The sequence below is a fragment of the Polistes canadensis genome, unplaced genomic scaffold (genome assembly GCF_001313835.1).
Source record: "Polistes canadensis isolate GaletaPanama2010 unplaced genomic scaffold, ASM131383v1 scaffold_50, whole genome shotgun sequence".
Classification (NCBI taxonomy): domain Eukaryota; kingdom Metazoa; phylum Arthropoda; class Insecta; order Hymenoptera; family Vespidae; genus Polistes; species Polistes canadensis.
The window spans coordinates 223,667-242,830 of record NW_014569597.1 but is presented as its reverse complement, the minus strand read 5'-3'; the positions used below and the strand labels follow the sequence as shown (position 1 = coordinate 242,830).

The following is a 19,164-nucleotide window of genomic DNA, read 5'->3' as shown; positions in this document are numbered from 1 at the left end:
AGAAATCAAAATATTTGCATTATGTATGTAAATAAATATAATATTTTATAAATATATCTACTATATATCAATTATACAATTAATATAATTATTACGTTTATACTTTAACACGATGTATTATTTTTATAATTTAGATAAATATTTTCAATTGAAAATTAATAAATGCTTTTTCATAAATTAGCTTTCGTCAACTCTATGCAGCAATGTAATGGTGCTCCTTCTATAAAAAATATGTATTAAACATAATTAATGATCTTCCTTTACAACTTAATTTTCTATATTTGTTGATAATGTTAAACAAAATAATATTTTTATTTTATTTTCTCTATATATCAATATAAAATGTAGAAAAATAAAGTCTATTAACCTTTAACGGATAACTTTTCCTACTTTTAAAGTAATGATAAGATATATATATATATATAATGCACAAAATATGTATAATTAAAATCGATTGTCAGTTGACACACACACACACACAGTTAACAATCTAATAATTATTTTTCTATCATGTTTGAGACTTTCGATTTAACTTTCGATCGTTCGATCTCAGAATTGTATAAAAACATTTTTTAAATCTATAAAATTACTCGTATTATAGTTTATACTAAATTATTATACTAAATAAAATTGTAATAATAAAAATATTTAATTATCTATTGTGTTGTAATAAGAAAACAAAATTGTTCATATAAGTTTAATATATCAAATGTAATTTTTAATATTTCAAATAGGAGATATATATATATTATCAATGACATTAATTATAGAAAACTTTTGATAGATAATTAAAACATTTTGCTTCTAATTAATACAATTGTTTGATTAAAAATAAAATGATGTTTTTTTAAAAGAATGATAATAAAAATTTTCCAATGTTTTTAAACAAAATATGAAATGGACTAGATACTGCCCTGAAGAAAGCAATGAAAATAAGAAGTACTAGTAGCGCCAATGGTGTGAAGTCTTTGATAAACAAACTCAAGAATCTGAAAGGAAGAACATCTTGAAATAACAGTGTTTCCAATTTGCACAATATTCATTAATAAGGACTAAACTTAATTGACTATTAATAAGTTCAAATACCAAAGAGGAAATTAAAAATAGAGTAGCAAAATGGGCAGTACGGATAAAGCTGTAATAACAGGTTTCATTTGCAGACTTTGCAGTAAAATGAACCGTTTCGTGATCCACATTTACGGAGAAGAGGGTGAAAGAATGAAACTCGCGGATAAGATCAATGCTTATCTTCCAATTACGGTAAGATATACATTTACTTGTATATACACATTCTTTACTTCTTTTCTGATAAATTTATTTGTCAAAGAAGTTAATGTACAATCCTGTTACTAGAACATATTTTGATCTATATGCATCATAGTTACATTTTGTTCTACACTAAAATGACAGCACAAGTAATAATCATTTGATATCACAATTTATATTATATATAGATTTTCAACAAAGAACTTTGTTTGTGTAACCATTTATTGCCTATATCGTATATATAGAGAAACCTACATCGTAGCCAATTTTTTATACATGTATTTGGAGTGTGTCTAATGTGTATATTATCTTATACATATTATATATATATAACAAAAGTGTCTATAAAAAAGAATCAATTTTCTTTGTAATCTTTTATTACATTACTACCTTAACAACTAATTACAACATTGCTTAAAATGTACATGATTATTGTTATTGCATATGTTTTGTATACAGGTAAATATGAATGATCCGCTACCAAAAACTGCATGTCTACATTGTATTGAACGATTGGAAGCACATCACGAACTAATGGAACAGTTCATGTTTGCTAGGCGGAGGTTACCTACTGAAAATAAAACTTCAGCAGTGGCATCTTCTTCTACAGCGACTATTGATGCTGTGCCAACATCTAGCCCTCCTCCGTGTTGACATGTACAATCATGATATTCCTTCCTTTTATTTTTTTTTAGTTATTATTATTCCTTTTTTTTGTTTTCTTCAACATCATTGAGTGACTTGAGTTTTACCAATATCATTTCCTCGCAAAATTGTTATTAAGGTATAAAACTGTTAGATAAAAGTTCTGAATTAAGTAGAAAAAGTTAACATCGTCATATAATCTACTTAAAAGCAAATTTTTAATAAAGTAGCCAAATATTGTCTTTACAGGCTAAAATTTCTTACATCGATAAATTTGCTGATTATTTTTAAGTATCCTATATGCTTTATATTTCAATATTTTGAATGCAATTATTATTTGACATGAAAAATAATTTTTTATTTATGGCTATATACATATATATATATATATATATATATATATATATTAAATCTTTTATTAGGTACATTGAAATTGTACAAAGTAGACTTTGGATTAACATGATCATATAATCTAATAATTTTTCGAAGAAAAAAATATATCATGTAGTAGTATGTTTTGTGAACATAATAGTATTTAAAAATACTTTCATTAATATTTTATTCTATATTATCTACTTCGACAAAAATTATTACACTATCTTTAATAATTTCATATATATATATACATATATATAGATAGATAGACAGATAAATAGGTATATAGATAGATAGATAGATAAATAGATAGATAGAGATAGGTAGATAAATAGATAGATAGATGTTTATAATACATTTATTTTATAATAAATTATTTCTCCAAAATATTATACAAAAACTATTGAGTCAATAGAAACGTAGAAATATACTTACATGCTTATTTCATAATACTCTATAGTAACAAAAATAAAAAAGTTTGTGAAAAATAAATACATCTTCTAAAAAAGAAATATAGAAAAATATCAATAAATTGGTCGTTTTAGATATCGATGGGACAAGTATTGCAATCATTGTACATTTCCATTATATACATCATATTATTCAATTCCAATGTTTTTTAAAAGTCAATAAATGAATATAAAAATATAAAAACGTAAAATCTGCAAAGTCATACATATAAAAATATATTTGTACATTATGTTAACACAATATTATGTAATGTTTTTTAAAAATTTTAATATTCCTTTTTTTCTTCAAGCAATAATATATAATAAACTATCTTTACAAAATTTAACGGCGCATTTATTATGTCAGTTCTGCTGCTTTTTTTTATCAAATGTTTTATTAATAAAATATATTCGAGTAAGCAATACAAATAATAAGAAAAACGATCTTCAAATAATTTTTCTATGATAAGATTTATTTGTTAATTATATATGCTAACACAAAATTAAGATATATATAGATTATATAGAACAATATTAATGAACCGTGTCGCAATATACATTGTGCTTTCTATATGTATTATTTCACATATAACATTGTATAATTTACAATGAAGATAAGTGTTTTTGTAGGCAAGAATGTAATCATCACTCAAAAAATTTTTATCTATTGTACTTTGTATTACGTAAAAGTAATTTAAATTTAAGTATTTGTTTGATAATTTTTTATGAAAGTATATCAATATAAGTTAATTAAATTTAGTCCAAATTTCATTTCGCTCCATCGAATCACCGAAAATAGATAATTAATCAATTTATTGTAATCATTTTTTTGTTCATTTAATATAGTAATTATGTATAGGAATAACGATTTTTATTTTTTCAAGCATATACAATATGTTACCCAATGCCTTATATTGCATATTACATATATATATATTATTTGATCAAATAATGCTGTAAATGTTTTGGACATTGTACAGTCAGCCTTAAACATATGTAGCTAACATAGTAAAACAAAAAAAAACGAAATAAAATTCTCTTTTTTTAGATTACTAACAAGTTATTGAAACACTCTCAAGACGGTAATTGTTGATACAATGAAAAAAATAATAGCCTAACAACAAAAGAGATTAAAAATTTGTGTAATTATTCATATATACAGGGCGAGTAAAAATTAATCGGATACCTGAATATCTCTGCTGAATTTAAAATTACAAAGAGTATGTCTACATCAGAATCAAAATAGTTTTTAAGGACGTACATGGTCATTATAATATTATATTTTTTTAGGTCACCAACGTTTTTTTAAACGAAATTGCATATTTTTTCCCTATACATTATTGTAGCCAATACTTAGCGAGTTCAACAGTGTACCACAATATGATCTTCAAACAATCTTTAACCCAAAAATATGAAATAAATAAAATTCATCATGTAAGGTTTATTTGCTTTGTTTATATTATGCTAAATGTTCAAAATTATTCCCTTGAGCTGCGATACATTTATTTAATTTCAAAGAATAAGAATCTAATGCTCTATAATTCATTTCAGATGGAATCGACACATAAGCCTTGATGATTCTTTCTTTCTAATGCTTTGCAGTGATAGAATTTTCCCAATAAATCAAAGGATGTAAGATTTGATTAGCGAGCTGGCTATTATATGGGTCCGTTATGTCTACTCCTTGATTTTTATCTATGAGGATACCTGGAAAAAAAAGTTTATTGGAAAAATTCTACCACTGCGAAGCATTTGAAAGAAAGAATTATCAGGGCTTATGTGTCGATTCCATCTGAAATGAATTACAGAGCATTAGATTCTTATTCTTTGAAATTAAATAAATGTATCGCAGCTCAAGAGAATAATTTTAAACATTTAGCATAATATAAATAAAGCAAATAAACCTTACATGATGAATTTTATTTATTCCATATTTTTGGGTTAAAGATTGTTTGAAGATTATATTGTGGTACACTGTTGAACTCGCTAAGTATTGGCTACAATAATGTATAGAGAAAAAATATGCAATTCCGTTTAAAAAAACGTTGGTGACCAAAACGTTGGTGACCTAAAACATTATATTATAATGACCATGTACGTCCTTCAAAACTATTTTGATTCTGATGTAGACATACTCTTTGTAATTTTAAATTTAACAGAAATATTCAGGTATCCGATTAATTCTAATTCATCCTATATAAGATATATTTATCTTATACTATTCCATGTGCAATAAAACAGTCCTCTTTCACGATTGTAAAGTTATATTTATATACATGTATAGCAGAAATACTACATACACAGTTTAAAGAACGTCTGATACTGATATATACAGGTATATATTATAAAGGTATAATATAGTAGAATTGCAATCGAAAATTTTTGTATTAGACAGACATAAGTAAATAATAATTTAATGTTACTATTTGGTTTATATAACATTATTTTTTATGTATATAATAATTCAACAAGTAAAGGCAAAATTGTTGTTCCTGTGTACCAATAATAATAGGGATCTATATTTATAATATATTATGTTATAATATTTATGATATATTATTTTTTAATATGAAAGTGTCTATCTTTCTCTCTCTCGCTCTTTCACACACACACACACACACTCTATACGTGTATGTATGTTCAACATTGATTTCTTTTTTAAATAAACGATATTATTGTATAGTATATTTATAATTATTATTTCAATTTGAGATCTCTCTTACTTTTAACAAATGCAAATATTAAAATAAAAGCAAAATAATTAATCATTTATTTTACTAATGAGTCCATTTTTTTCTTGAAATTAATACAAAATATATTAGTAATACTAAAGCTACATTTTTTGTAACTTTCACAAATATTTGTTTACAAATTTGATCAAATACATAAAAATCTACATAAACAATGTCATACAATTCTTCCTCTTTATTAAGTTAAAAATACAGTAAATGTTATTGCAAGATTTTTGAAATCACTTGAAAGTAATGTTAAAATTCCTGTGCGACAAATAACTACATACTATAAACTATATACTATAAGTGTACTTAATGCAAGCAATGTAAACTATGTACAAAGTTTTAGAGAGTCCAACTCCCCATTTCCTTACTATTTTTCTCAATCAGTGTGATTATTTTCTATCAATGAATGTGTTCACAACTGATTTCTTATAAAAAATATATATTATATATCTATATAAAATTTCATACTCTTTTCAGCCAACATGTTTCATACAAATTTAGCCCCATTCAAGGTTATTTGATTTGTGGTTCTGAACTTACATAATCTTAATCTTACAGTTAGTCTCTTAGTACACGAGGGACACTTACTTATATATAAGTATACTATATTATAGTATATCTTCATATTAAATAAAAATATAAATGTGTATGTTTTTAACCAATTATAGATCTTGATAATAAAGTTAGAAATAACTAAAGTACAATAGTAGTTGCCAATTATTTGTTTAACTGTTTGAGTGCCCGGGTCTTTACGAAAATTGGGTCGAAAAATGCTAAGTGGACCGATAGTGCTTATCTTATTCAGTATCGAAAGTGTTTTGTTTTATTATAAGAAAATATACCGACATGCAATTACTTTCGACTATCAGTTTGATGCGCTGGTACTTTTAGACGTGATCGCGCCACTTGGCACTAAAACGGTTGAGATAAAAATTTTCAAGCTCATAGTTATGTTAAGCTGTATTCATGACAAATTCTTAAAAGATTAAAAAAAATATCATAAACATTAATTACTGTTGATGTCTCTGGTTTAAGCAGAATATACATGTACAATTTTTGTGTAAATATGAACAAATATTTTTATAACTTTATAAATAATGTAAGATATTTTTATTTTCCTACAATATATTTACATAGTTTAAAATAATACAAATTTCCTCTTGTATTTAATATTGAAATTATGCTGTACTTCAAATTGCCGACAATGCATACTTTCACTTATGCCTTGTAATTGTATAGCTACACATTGCTTGGAATACGCATCGAGAATAATATTAAATTGTAATACATCTATTAAATAAAAAATTTAGATTGTACAAATGCTATTCTTGTTATATATAATATACAGAGTTATGTGCCAATAATGATATTACAAATCCTATTTACATTTGCTTTGCCATGAGAAACAGCGCTTGTACTTATGAGATTAAAGACATTTAATTGTCCTGAAAACAGCTCAACCACAATGACACAAACACTGGACTCAAAAGCAAAGTTTAGTTAACAAAGAAGAAACGTACCTCATATGTAATATAAACTTAAATGTTCTATAATCTTTATAATGTTCAAATTATATATAATATATACAGAATCTTCTGCCTAACTAGACTACCTTAAATAAATCGCTTATTTTGTACGATAGAAAAAAATGTCAGAGGGAAAAAATATTCTGTTTGGAGGCGCTAATACGGTGATGGGTCGAATTTTTTTTCAATGTCATTTTTTCGAGATTTCAAGATCATCGTACTTTTTTAAAATAAGACTGTATATTTTCACTACACAGTCTAAGACAGCTTATAAAAAACAAATCCAACGATGTGCAATATGTTGACCTTCAGATGACCTTTATTGAGAAAATTATGAAGAGTTTGTCAGGAGCTTTAGTAAGCGCTCGTTCGAAGGTAAATGAAACAAATGCAAATCAACGTGTAAGACACTCATACAAGCAAAAAAACTTCTCATGTAGAAGAGCAACATTTCGCAATGTCACTTGAAGGTCAACATATTTATAATCATAATATTCATTTTTTTATTAGTTATAAGAACGTACGGTGTTATCACCGTATTGACGTCTTAGAACAGAATATTTTTTTCCCCTGACATTTTTTCTATCTTACAAAATAAGCGATATATTTAAGGTGGTCTAGTTAGGCGAAAGACCCTGTATATATATATATATATATATATATATATGTTGGCGTTAATTTATGAAATCTGTTAACCTTCGTTTGGAAAGCTTTAAAACGAAGAAACGCATATTTTCTGTCTCCAGTTTTACAACAATATAGGCAGATATTGAAACGAAGCCGATGAATATTTTTTTTATACTTGGAATCAAATTTTAATTTTATACTTTAACTACTCGCCTCTCGTAAATTCACATATTATTTAATTATTTCCTAAAACAATTAGTTCAAGTATATAATACAATTTTTTTTTATATATTTTTCCAAAAACGATTAGTTATTTCGCGTAAGACTTAGATATTTCATGAATTAACTAAATTATAGGATTTAACGCCGACACATACATATATTATATATTGTGTAACAGTTAATTCGGTGCCTTCCGAATAAATTTAGTATTTATTTATAAAGTAATCATACATCTGTTATTTTGCGAAATAGTCTCCATTATTTTTGATTACTTTGGTCCATTTTTCAGGCAATTGCCAAATTCCTTGACGAGAAAAAAATGGTGATTTATGACGCAATGAATTTAATATCAAGGCACCAAATTAGTTTGCTACACCTAATATATATATTTACGTACCATTTTTTAATCTTGATTGCATACATAATCTTACACCTATATCTACAATTTATATTAGTGGAGAAAATTTCCTAATGAATCCTAAATAGACAGGTAAATTGTCATGAATTTTGCCGTGATTGCAGAGTGCCCATACTATGATCTTTGATCTTGTATGTGTATATATGCATATATGTTGAAATGCTTCCCTTCTAGTTCACACCGGTTCGCACCAATAAATCTTAGAGTTCATGCAAATCGGCTATTAATGACGAGCAGGCATAAAATAAATTTATTTTTGTAATGTTTGTAATGTAAATTTGTATACCAAATTTGAGAATTTGATAGGTTTTTTCTTTTTCTTTTTTTGTAAAATTCCATAAATGACACATATCATGATAAACAGTTATAGCATTAGTAATAGCATTAAAGTTAATTATCATAGAGATGTTTAAGTTAATTGAAATAATTTGAAAATTAGATTTATTTACTATCACTATTATAAGTAAAAGTTGTTAATTATCTGATATATTTAGTATTCTCATGTTAGTCTACCCTTCTGACGAATCATAACATTATGTGTGTGTGTGATGGCAATATTATTATTCAAAATAATGAAAATGTAATAAAATAATTTTACTATGAATCGTTTGGTAAATTTTGGGAAAGCATCGCTGTATACATGCGTACATATACATACGTAAAAGACTTTAATATGTGGAGATATGCAGATAGCTGTCCAACACAGCCCATCACGAACAGGCCTGCTGCATCTCCGCTTTAGCTGCTTTTGTAGCTAAAACGAATACATATGAGGTTTTTGCATAAATATTTATTTTTATAAAATAAAAAATTATAAGTATTAATTTTATATTACTCATATTGCCTACCTTCTCGATCTCTTCTCCGTAATTTCTTTTTCCGTCTTTCTATAGCAGCAAGTTCAACCTTTACAGAATTATATGTTTGGCGTAATTCTGTTAATTTTTGTTGCAATACAGCTATTCTTTGGCTTCCATCCAATTCTGGACCTGTAATCAAATATAAAGCATAAGATTTTTTTCTAATGCAAATTGAAAAAAAAAAAGAAGAAAAAATGTTATTATTTTTGATTTACCGAATTCCACATAGAAGTTGTATTTCACCTGTCTAGGTGGTCTCGATGAATAATTGTTGAGATCTGTTACACTATTAAGATTTGTGTGATTTGTAGATGTTGGATTTACTAAACATAAATTAGACCCTTCGCTTGTATCATCGCTATCACTGCCAGCACCATTTCTGGTATGTCGACCACTTGGCCTACCAGATTTTTTAGGAATATTTCCTCCACATTCCGAATGTTTTCTATTTCTCTTTCGTTTTTTCGGACTTTGAGCTTCTTCTACAGATCGTTTAGCTGGAGCTTTTAATGCTCTATCTCCTGAATTTCGTTCTGAATTGGTTAATATATCATCTTCGCTAAATCCTTGTCCCTTGCTACCGCTATCATTATCTGCTTCAGAACTATCCCTATTTAATTTCATATTATCTTCAGAAGTTGGTGAAGATCCGCCAATTCTTTCTTCTCGAGGAGACCCAGAGATGTTTGAAATACTTGAGTCTGGTGTTGTAGGAGGAGTATTATCCATTACTGGTGCTGCATCATTGCTTTCCCGTCTTTGTGCAGGCATAAGCGCTGGTAAATGTTGATGTTGTACTTGTTGCCGTAACCCAAGCGAAGGATTTTGCTGTATTGGCAATGCAGATGGAATAGATGTTTCAACAGGCTTTGGCAATGCCATACTAAGAGTAGCAACAGTGTTACTTGTTGTGCTTTCACCAGAAGTTGGAGCACTTGCAAAAGGCATTTCCAGTAAAACAATATTTTCATTAATCTCAGCTTGTGGCGGTGAATACGAGGGTCCTGCATTATCTTTTTCTATAATCTCAATAGGAGGCGCTGGCGAGCCAGGAATTTCTTCTTCACAAAGCAATGAATTAATTGTTTCACCCTCTTCATCTGTCTTAATATTGATAATTCCTGATATTGATTCTGATTTAAAATCAGATATACATTCCTGTTGTTGTTGAGGATTTAAATTTAGTACAGGTTTAGGTGTTTGCGTTTTAGGATAGTGTTCATGGCCATCTTGAAATTTATCTAACTCTGCTCTCAATTTGGTGTCAAAGTTAGATATAGGATCCTTTATATCTTGAGGCTCTTCGTTATCAATAACAAGCCTCTGTTCGGAATCACTACTATCGGTTGAATCCACAATTTCTTGATTAACAACTTTTTTTCGTTTATCCTTTTCTCTCTCTTTTGAATCTTGTTCTTTAATATCTTCCTCTATTATACTACATCGTATATTATCTTCATTTTTCCAATCATCGTCTTTACTATCTTGAGTTTTTCTTTGTTCTGTAACAATTTTTATTTCCGTAAATTTTTTTAATTCAGATTCTTTCTTTAATTTTAATTGCTGAAGTTCTTCTTCCTTTTGCTTAATAACTACACACATAATGTCTCTTCTTTGCTCTTCTTCTTTCATTGTAGTATCTTCTTCTCGATTTCTATTATCTATTCCATGTTTGGAAATAATCTGATCTTCCTTATTCTTATGCAAGACGACACTAGCATCTATTTTTTTGGTAACTTCTTTATTAATTTTTCTTATAGACTCAGAAACTTCATCTTCTTTTGGGGTATCTTTAGTTTTATTTCTAAAAGCCATCGCTGCAGCTGATAACTTTTCTTCTATCGTAGATGTGGCCGGAAGTCTCGCGCTTATGGGAGCGGGTGTAACTACAACCGGTGATAAAATTGGCTGAATATTTATAAGTTTTGCATCAAGTGTTTTTAATTCTGGAGATAGTCTGGATACAGGCGATGCCTTAATATTTTGTTTTTGCTCCAAAGCTCCTCCTGATTTATTAACAATAACTGATAATGTTAAATCTTCCCTTATTGGGGGATCAGCTTGAGTATTAGTTGTTCCCTTTTCTAAATCAATGGTGTCAGTTAAATCAGAAGTTGTAGTAAACATTTCTTGATGATAAGTAAATAAATTTTCTTGTTCCGTTTCCGAAACTTCCGTTTCTGATATTATTAAGCGATCTTCGGAATCATCGTGAGTAACATCATCGTCGCCTGGTAAATCACTAAACAGAAGATCTATACTGTTAACTACTTTTCCAGTTTCTTCTAAATTTGTTGATGATTTACTATGACTAAATGACGACGGAGGTACACAAAGTTTATCAAATGCCTCTTCACACGTCAAAGGTGTTGGTTGTAATGGCTTGTTAAGGGCTATTACCGTCGTATCGTTAGAATCGTCAGCTCGCTTATTACTAAACAACTTTCTGGTTTTTTTACGAGAATCATTGTCTGAATCAGATTTAGTATCTTTGGTTATTGGGCTTGTAACTGGTTTTTGTTTTTTCTTGGGACTTTTAGGCTCCTCTTCAAACATTCTTTTCTTTATTTTGTCCTTATCCGCGTTTGTATCTCTTTTATTTCTAACTTCAAATTCAAAAGGTTCCGGTTCTTTAAATTCATAGATGTCTTCATTGCTATCTATAGGCTTTGGATTTGGAATGTTTTCTGTTTTTAATACTTCTACATTTTTGTCTATTTTCGAAGAAATTAAAGTAGAAACATTTTCCTTTTCTTCCGTTTTAATACCATCTTCAGAATTAGGTTCAACTCTAACTAATTCTAATTTAACTGCTTTATCAAATCCTTTTAATTCAGACCTTATTTGATTAAGATCAAAATCTCTACCCTTTGGTTGTTCTTCATCACTATCAGGATCAGATTTGACACCTTGTACCTTACCAAGTGTTCTTCTTAATCTACGACCTCTACGAGGTTCTTCTATATTATCTTTATCATCCTCCCCTTCGCTAATATCCTCAGCTTTGATTCTGTCATCTCGATTTCTAACATCTCTTCGTTTTCTTTCATCTGTTCCTTTGGACCTTGTTTTTGCTTGATCTGGTTCAGTTGTGTCAGATTCGTATGCTTCACTGTCTTCATCAGTTTCTGATGGAATTGATATGTCTGTATGACCTGATGTTCTTCTAGTTCGTCTACGTGGTTCAATTCCAGGAAGATCCACATTTTTGTTTGTTCTAGTTTGTCTGTTATTAGCTGGTGTTGCAGGACTCTTAGTTCTAGAACTGCTACTTGTTACAGATAATGGTGTGGTAGACCTAATGGGTTGTGTTGTTTCTTTGTCCTTATCTTTCTCTTCTTTTTTTATTTCTTTAAACGACGTGGATATAGTATTGGTAACAGGAACGACACTTTGTGCTCTACGGCGATTTTGGGACGCATTTGTTGAAGCAACATTTGAAGCAGCATTTGAGGCAGTATTACCGTTATTTTTCGAAGATTTATTGACATTACCAGAACTATTTGTACTAGGCGTTTGAGGACGGGACGTGGCTTTATTACGTTTTACTCTACCCTGAGCCTGAGTAAAATTTTGAGCAATTCTCGATGGCTTTATCCATTCATCATATCTTGTATTCCAGCCAGTATAATGTACAAGATACATTGGTTCATTACCATCTTTTTCCATATCAATGATTTTCGCTTCATATGTAACTTTAGATTCATGCGTTGGTCCATAATAAACTTTTAACCTATCACCTAATTCCACTGGACCTTTGTAACAGGGTGCCGATTCTCCAAGTTGTTCATCGGTTCTCGATTTTTCAGCTTCATGTTCTTTACGCTTTCTACCACGTCGTTTTAATTCCTCATCTGTTAAACGTCTTTGTTTTGTCAAAGCTCTTCTCTCGGATTCCCTAGATGGTGTTCGTGTCTCCCTTGCTTCGGAAGAAGCTTTATTTTTTACTATGTCATCCTTAGATTTAGATCTTGTTTTTGTTGCCTCTTCTTCTTTCACTTTCTCATCCTTTTTATCTTGTTTTTTAGTTTCACTTTTTTTCTTTTCTACAACTTTTTTTTTCATATCTTCTTTACTTTTTGACTTGGCTCTACTTGGCACTGATGCAATTTGAGGAGAAATTTTAGGTGACTTCTCGCTACTAGAAGTTTCTGGATCTGCATCAACATTTATATCACTTTCTTGCCCACTCCCAACTTCTTCTACATCATCTTTTTTCTTTAATTTTGATTCATCCTCTTTTAACTGTTCTTTTTTCGTTTCCTTTTTATCTTTTTTCTCTTCTTCTTGTGACTTTTTCTCATCTTCCTCTTTTTCGTTCTTTGATACTGGGGCTGGTGGTGGAATAGGCGTATTTCTGTCCTTATCTCTAATCAAACTTCTACCGGGACGTTGTTTTCGTGTACTACCTCTTGGATGATTCACCATAGTACAACCTAATTTTCTATAAAAATCTTCAAAAGAATGTAAAAATTTTTTATATGCTTGTTTCACCAAATTGTGCGTAGATGGTGAGTTTTGCATTGAAAAACTTAATCGACGTGTTATGGATTTCCATTGATTTTGATTCGTAACACGATTGTAACCACCTAATTTGTAAACTGCTCGAAATAATCTATATAAATCTATATCTTCGGAACCAATCATAGGACAATTATTTATTGGTGTTCCTCTATCATCCATAAATTTATATAATTGTGCCACAAAGTGATCTTTTTCCTCGCGTGGCTCGTCATCTGAACTCTAAAAAAATAAAAAATATATTACAAGTTATTTCTTGTACAATATTTAAAGTATATATATTTACTACAAATTTTAATCAATATAATCAAGTAATTAAATACAACACTTACATCGGAATCTAATTCTCTATCAGAATCACTATTACCACTAGAAACAGAATTTCCAAATAGAGAATCTCTATCCCAATGTGGGGGCAATTCATTTTTTTCTAAAAATAGCAATGCTTTTTCAACTGCAACTTTCAATGTACTGTTTTCAACTTTATTGACCAATTCCTTAGTAAATTCAGTTGCTTCCTTTTTCGGTACTGTGTAGCTATAAATGTGTGAAATATAATAATAATAATAATAATAACAATATATATATATGTATTAATATATATTCATTTTATCAGGAATATTATTTATCACTTCAAACTGAATTTTACAAATAAAAAACAAAATTAATAAAAACATAGATAACATATGGTACCTGATTAATAACACACAATTTACTTTATTAGCCTATTGATTTTGTATATTTCATTATTATTATCATTAGGCTTAAATTTAATGAAGAATAACGGCTGTGGTTATTTCGTATCACGTTCGATTCTTATTTGCCTTGCCAGGTGATTGAGTTTTTTTAATTCATTAGTTATTATATTAGTATCTATTCTAAAATGTATCCTTCTTATTACTATCTTATAGCTTCTATCTTTTTTCAACTGATAAGTGTAGAAATTTACATTCTTTTCTTTTAGAACAATAGTGAGCTTCCTATAGATATCGGAAATATCGACTTGAATTTTAACCCATTTGCATCCAAACGCGGATTATTCCGCATAAGAAACAATAGTTTTTCTATCTGTGAGAATTTGATCGATGATACAAGTCAGTCGATAGTTGAACGTCGCTGATGTTTGGGCAAGAAAGCTAAAGTAGACACATGATGCAAATGGGTTAACTTGATTATCTTTTAATTGTTTTAAGATGAAGTTGTCGTTAGCTATTTCTTTCAAGAATTTAACATAACTTTAGCTTATTCTTTCGGCACTACTGACGCCATATGGCGGCATCCACGAACGTTCTCCGGGTCCTACTGCCGCCCTATAGCGACATCCACGAAACATTCTCTGGGTACTACTGCCGCCGATCGGCATATGTTACACTATTAGTTTTATTATTTCTTTAAATTTTGTGATATTAGAACAAATTATTTATATCAATGTCATTTACTCTAATTAATGTAACTGTGAAGAAATAGAAAAGATTTTAAAACGTTAAGCGTTAAGCCTGTTTTTCCATCTTTCTGTCTGATCCGCAAGATAAAATTCCATCACAAAAATTATTAATTATTATTATTTATATATTATTATTATTTTTATTTTTATTTTATTTTATAAACATCTTTTAAAGTCGTTAAATACCAGGACAGTCATCGGTGACCGTCGCGGTTCGAATGAAAAGTTTAGTGTCAATCACGCTCGAGATTTCTATGAATTCCGCAAAACACGTTTTCGCAGATTACGCTGCCGTACCGAAAGGGTTAATATATATTGGTAGAGGTTCATTATTTATTTTTTATAGTATGCCAAATTTCGTTTGAGATTATATATATTTAGTAAGCTATCAAAATACTTTTTGCTTCTATTGATTCGCGTCTCCTTAACAAATTCGATTTAGATTGAAATCCATACATAATCGCGTTTATGGTCTTTTATGCTTCACGGATGTTGTTATTCTTACTATTATTTTCAATATCTGGTACCTTCTTTTTTCCCTCATTCTTGTTTTTTATTCCTGAATTTATGATTAGTTTCTTTCCTAATTCTTTCATATGTTTCTCTTAGTAACCTGTCGCTACACTCTTTAAAACTAATTTCTTTAATCCTTTGTCTGTCATCGTAACATTTCTTGCATTCCTCATCAAACCAAGATTTAGCAATCCTATCGTTGTTTTCAAAACTTCTTTGATCGCAATTTTTCCAGATGGTCTCTGATTACCTATCGCTTACACTAATATCTGATAAATTACACATTTTTATATTATAGAAGATTAAAAATAATCATTACTTATTCATAGCCTCAGACATTCTAAAATTATAAATATATTTAATTGTTATATCAAATAGATATTATGCTTACTATCTTGCATCCTTGAATGAACGCACCAAGTAATCATCTCTTACTCTAATTCGTACAGTATCTTGAGCAGTAGGAGCTACTACCAATCCTGGAAACCAATTATCTTTTTTCTTTTTGTCTCCCAATTCAACACAAACAACTCGTCCAATTTCAGGTTCTGTTTCAATGCCTTCTTTTCCTCCCATATTAGAAGCAAAATCACGATTTCCTCTAGGAGGACTATCCTCATCATCGCTACTTTCATCTCTATGAAAAAAACGATAAAATAATATTAAGCATGTATAATTTAAAAATTAAATTCTCATATATATATATCTTTCTAAATATCGTTTATATTCAAATGTCACTATCTACAATTTTTGTCCTTATATAGCTTGTTTAAAATTTCGTAAACAATCTAAGTATAGTTCATTATCAATTCTATTACAGTGTAAACATGCAAAATAAATATCAAAAGTTCATCAACTTCAAAATCAAAAATTGTATTTTTTGCCAAAAATCATTAAGTTGTATAGTGAGTTTTTGCTGGTAAACTATTACTTATTTTGGCAGCCCTTATCCAGCCACTAACTGAATGTTGAATTTAAAGTTTTAACCTTTACTACATACTATTAATTTGAATAGCCAAACAATGAAAAGCAAGACGAAAACCAAGAAAATCTTCACGAATAGACTCAATGTCAAATATGCTTGATAACATATAGTTGATACGTCGTATCATTTAAAAAACCATATTGAAAGTTTTCCAACTATGGAAGGTCATTATGCACAGAAAAGTTCTTCAAAGAAGTATTTGGACAAAATTTGATCAATTACTACAATGTATAATTTATATGAACAATACTGCGTTCAACAAAATATAAGATAAATTAGTTAAACAAGTTATCAAAGATATTTTTAAGCTATGTTCTTCTCGAATCATCCCAGAGGATTATCATGGTTGATATTCAAAACTACCAGTCATAAAAAGTAAAACTGATGGAGTGCCAGAACTACATACATCATGTTCTGAATATGAAAGTGAAAAAATCGATAAAAGTTAGATAAAAGTCATTAACTACATTTGTATCTTTATTATTGAGAAAATTATTTTTTTAATTTATTAACCATTACTTCACCAAAAGCATCAACAAAAAGCAAATTTTTTCCAAATCTGATTTTTTCCATTAAAAATTTGTTTGACGAGCAATAGCTCAGATTAGCATTATTATTGGTTAGTGACTTTTAGCTGAATATAGATAATATGTTGACAATACTACACATATGTCACATCATATTCGTGACATTGAAATTCATTTGTCCACAATAGGTATGTATATGTTCTTGTTACTAAGCATACCCTACCTAAGCATACCCAAAGCAAAATTTTGCAATTACATTGTACTTGTTAAATCTTATCGAGCCTACATACTGAGCTTGCCTTGACCGTCTTCCTCTTCTTCCTCCGATAACAGGATTTCCAAAATGTTCGGGATGTGTTAAAGGAAGCTGGTCTAATGTTTCGCTTTCTGCAAAATGTCTTCCACTCTTTAAACAAAGAGCAGTTCTTCTTAAAGTAGTAATGTCTCCATCATCAAAAACTACAGTATATTGACTGCAGTCTTGTATTTTGGTAATGGTAGCTTCCACAAACTCCTTCTTATCGCTATGTCTTGCTTCTACTGATGCACCAACTCTTAAAGTCCCTCTTATCTGATCATCGGTAACTGTAGCAGTGCCTAATCCTTGTTTATAAGTTACTCGACATTTCACAGATCTTACTACCTTCCGAATCTTAGCTTCGCAGAAAGCACCTTTGTATTTAGCACTAACCTCCGTACCTACTGACAGGTACGGTGGATCGTCTCCCTACAATAAATAATCTTTAATCTCTCAATATAAAGTAATACATTGAAATAATAATACTTATTTGCGTTTGCTCCAAACAAATAGATGTATATATAAAGGTATTATAGTAGTATGACACGTTATTCAATTTTCAATGATAATTATTGAAAACGAAAGAATATGTAAAAACAGATGAATAGAGAAATAAACTTTTATAGTTTTTCAAAAATTTCGAAATTATATTAGGGTCGCGCGCAATGCGTATATAGAAAAATGCTTGCGTGCGTCAAGTATACGCGCGCGCGCAAATATGTATACACACACATTCTTCCATCATAATTGGTTGAGATATCAAAAGCGGTAAAATAAATATTTCTAACATAAAGTAAACAAAAGAAAAAATAAGCTATATATCGATATTAAGAGCCATTGTTCACGGTAACAATTATTTTTGTAGGAACTAAGAAGTAATTTCTCCTTGAAGGAGAACTTAGGAGAAGAGATTTAACTTGACGTCGCTATCGACAAAAGTTTCTTTGCAGAATATATTTTTCATTAAAATATCATCGTTTCGTATTGTTCTAGTAGATTCATAATAAAAATAAGTGTGATCACATTACTGACACATTACTGCTATCTCAAATATTGCTAAATAATAGTAACCTCGAAGGAGATACCGAGCTAAGACATATGTAGAGAAAGAAAGAAGAATATAAGGAAGTATATTAACGCGAAATAACATTATTATAATCACGAAAAGTATTTCGAATCCAATTGACAAGATATGGTATAAAGAAAAGTAAGAAGAAAAAAGAAACGAATAGAAGAAAGAGATAGATCGCAGTATATGCAATGTTCGTACACTTGCTTAATGTTAAACTTTTGTCTCCCGCCTGTTTGCTTACCAACATCTTTTAACGCTTTACGATCACCATGTAAATGAGCTTTGATCGCTGATATTCGCGGCACATTAAAAACAATTACGTATTCCGTTTTCACAGACAAGAATCACAAATAGAGATTGGTGAGTGAAGAATAGTTGATGATGTCCCCCTTTAAGAAACCAACACTTCACAGCACGAAAGCGTACAAGCAAGCTCCGTTCCCTGCCCATTTCCACCCCGACACAACTTATCAGCTATCTCGCACCTTATTGGACGACACTTTTTTTTCCATCAAACAACAACTGAGCTAATCTACGAATTCGAATTTATTCTTACGATGAAATATTATGAATTATTTTATTATATCTATTCTTGCTTCTTAAAAATAGAATTTTTAACATAAAAACTGAAATAAATAAATACATTTAATACAAGATAATGAGGAATATTCGGACTAC

The 19,164-nt window shown here is 29.2% G+C and overlaps 2 protein-coding genes across 3 annotated transcripts; one reads left to right on the top strand and one right to left on the bottom strand.

Annotated features, from left to right (window-relative positions):
- Positions 1-949: 949 nt before the first annotated feature.
- LOC106785426 lies at positions 950-2,266 on the top strand. Its single transcript, XM_014745875.1, has 2 exons — positions 950-1,260; positions 1,726-2,266. The coding sequence occupies exons 1-2, from the start codon at positions 1,117-1,119 to the stop codon at positions 1,918-1,920; spliced, it is 339 nt and encodes a 112-aa protein (XP_014601361.1). The 5' UTR covers positions 950-1,116; the 3' UTR covers positions 1,921-2,266.
- Positions 2,267-5,645: 3,379 nt separating this feature from the next.
- On the bottom strand, positions 5,646-19,162 carry LOC106785423 (AT-rich interactive domain-containing protein 4B). 2 transcript variants are annotated; one of them, XM_014745868.1, is made up of 7 exons: positions 18,728-19,162; positions 17,407-17,843; positions 15,996-16,241; positions 13,980-14,184; positions 9,342-13,869; positions 9,115-9,255; positions 5,646-9,020 (listed from the first exon to the last, which is right to left on the bottom strand). In XM_014745868.1, the coding sequence occupies exons 1-7, from the start codon at positions 18,731-18,733 to the stop codon at positions 8,977-8,979; spliced, it is 5,607 nt and encodes a 1,868-aa protein (XP_014601354.1). In that variant the 5' UTR covers positions 18,734-19,162; the 3' UTR covers positions 5,646-8,976. The 2 variants fall into 2 exon arrangements, with proteins under 2 accessions (XP_014601354.1, XP_014601355.1); XM_014745869.1 differs by having other exon boundaries at positions 17,416-17,843.
- Between the last annotated feature and the right edge of the window lie 2 nt (positions 19,163-19,164).

Coding starts and splice junctions, on each gene's coding strand:
- LOC106785426 (XM_014745875.1), top strand. CDS start 1,117: ATGGGCAGTACGGATAAAGCTGTAATAACAGGTTTCATTTGCAGACTT. Junction 1,261..1,725: donor ATGCTTATCTTCCAATTACG/GTAAGATATACA, acceptor TTTTGTATACAG/GTAAATATGAATGATCCGCT.
- LOC106785423 (XM_014745868.1), bottom strand. Junction 16,242..17,406: donor AGACGGTCAAGGCAAGCTCA/GTATGTAGGCTC, acceptor TTTTTTTCATAG/AGATGAAAGTAGCGATGATG. Junction 14,185..15,995: donor TCATTCAAGGATGCAAGATA/GTAAGCATAATA, acceptor ACACATTTATAG/CTACACAGTACCGAAAAAGG.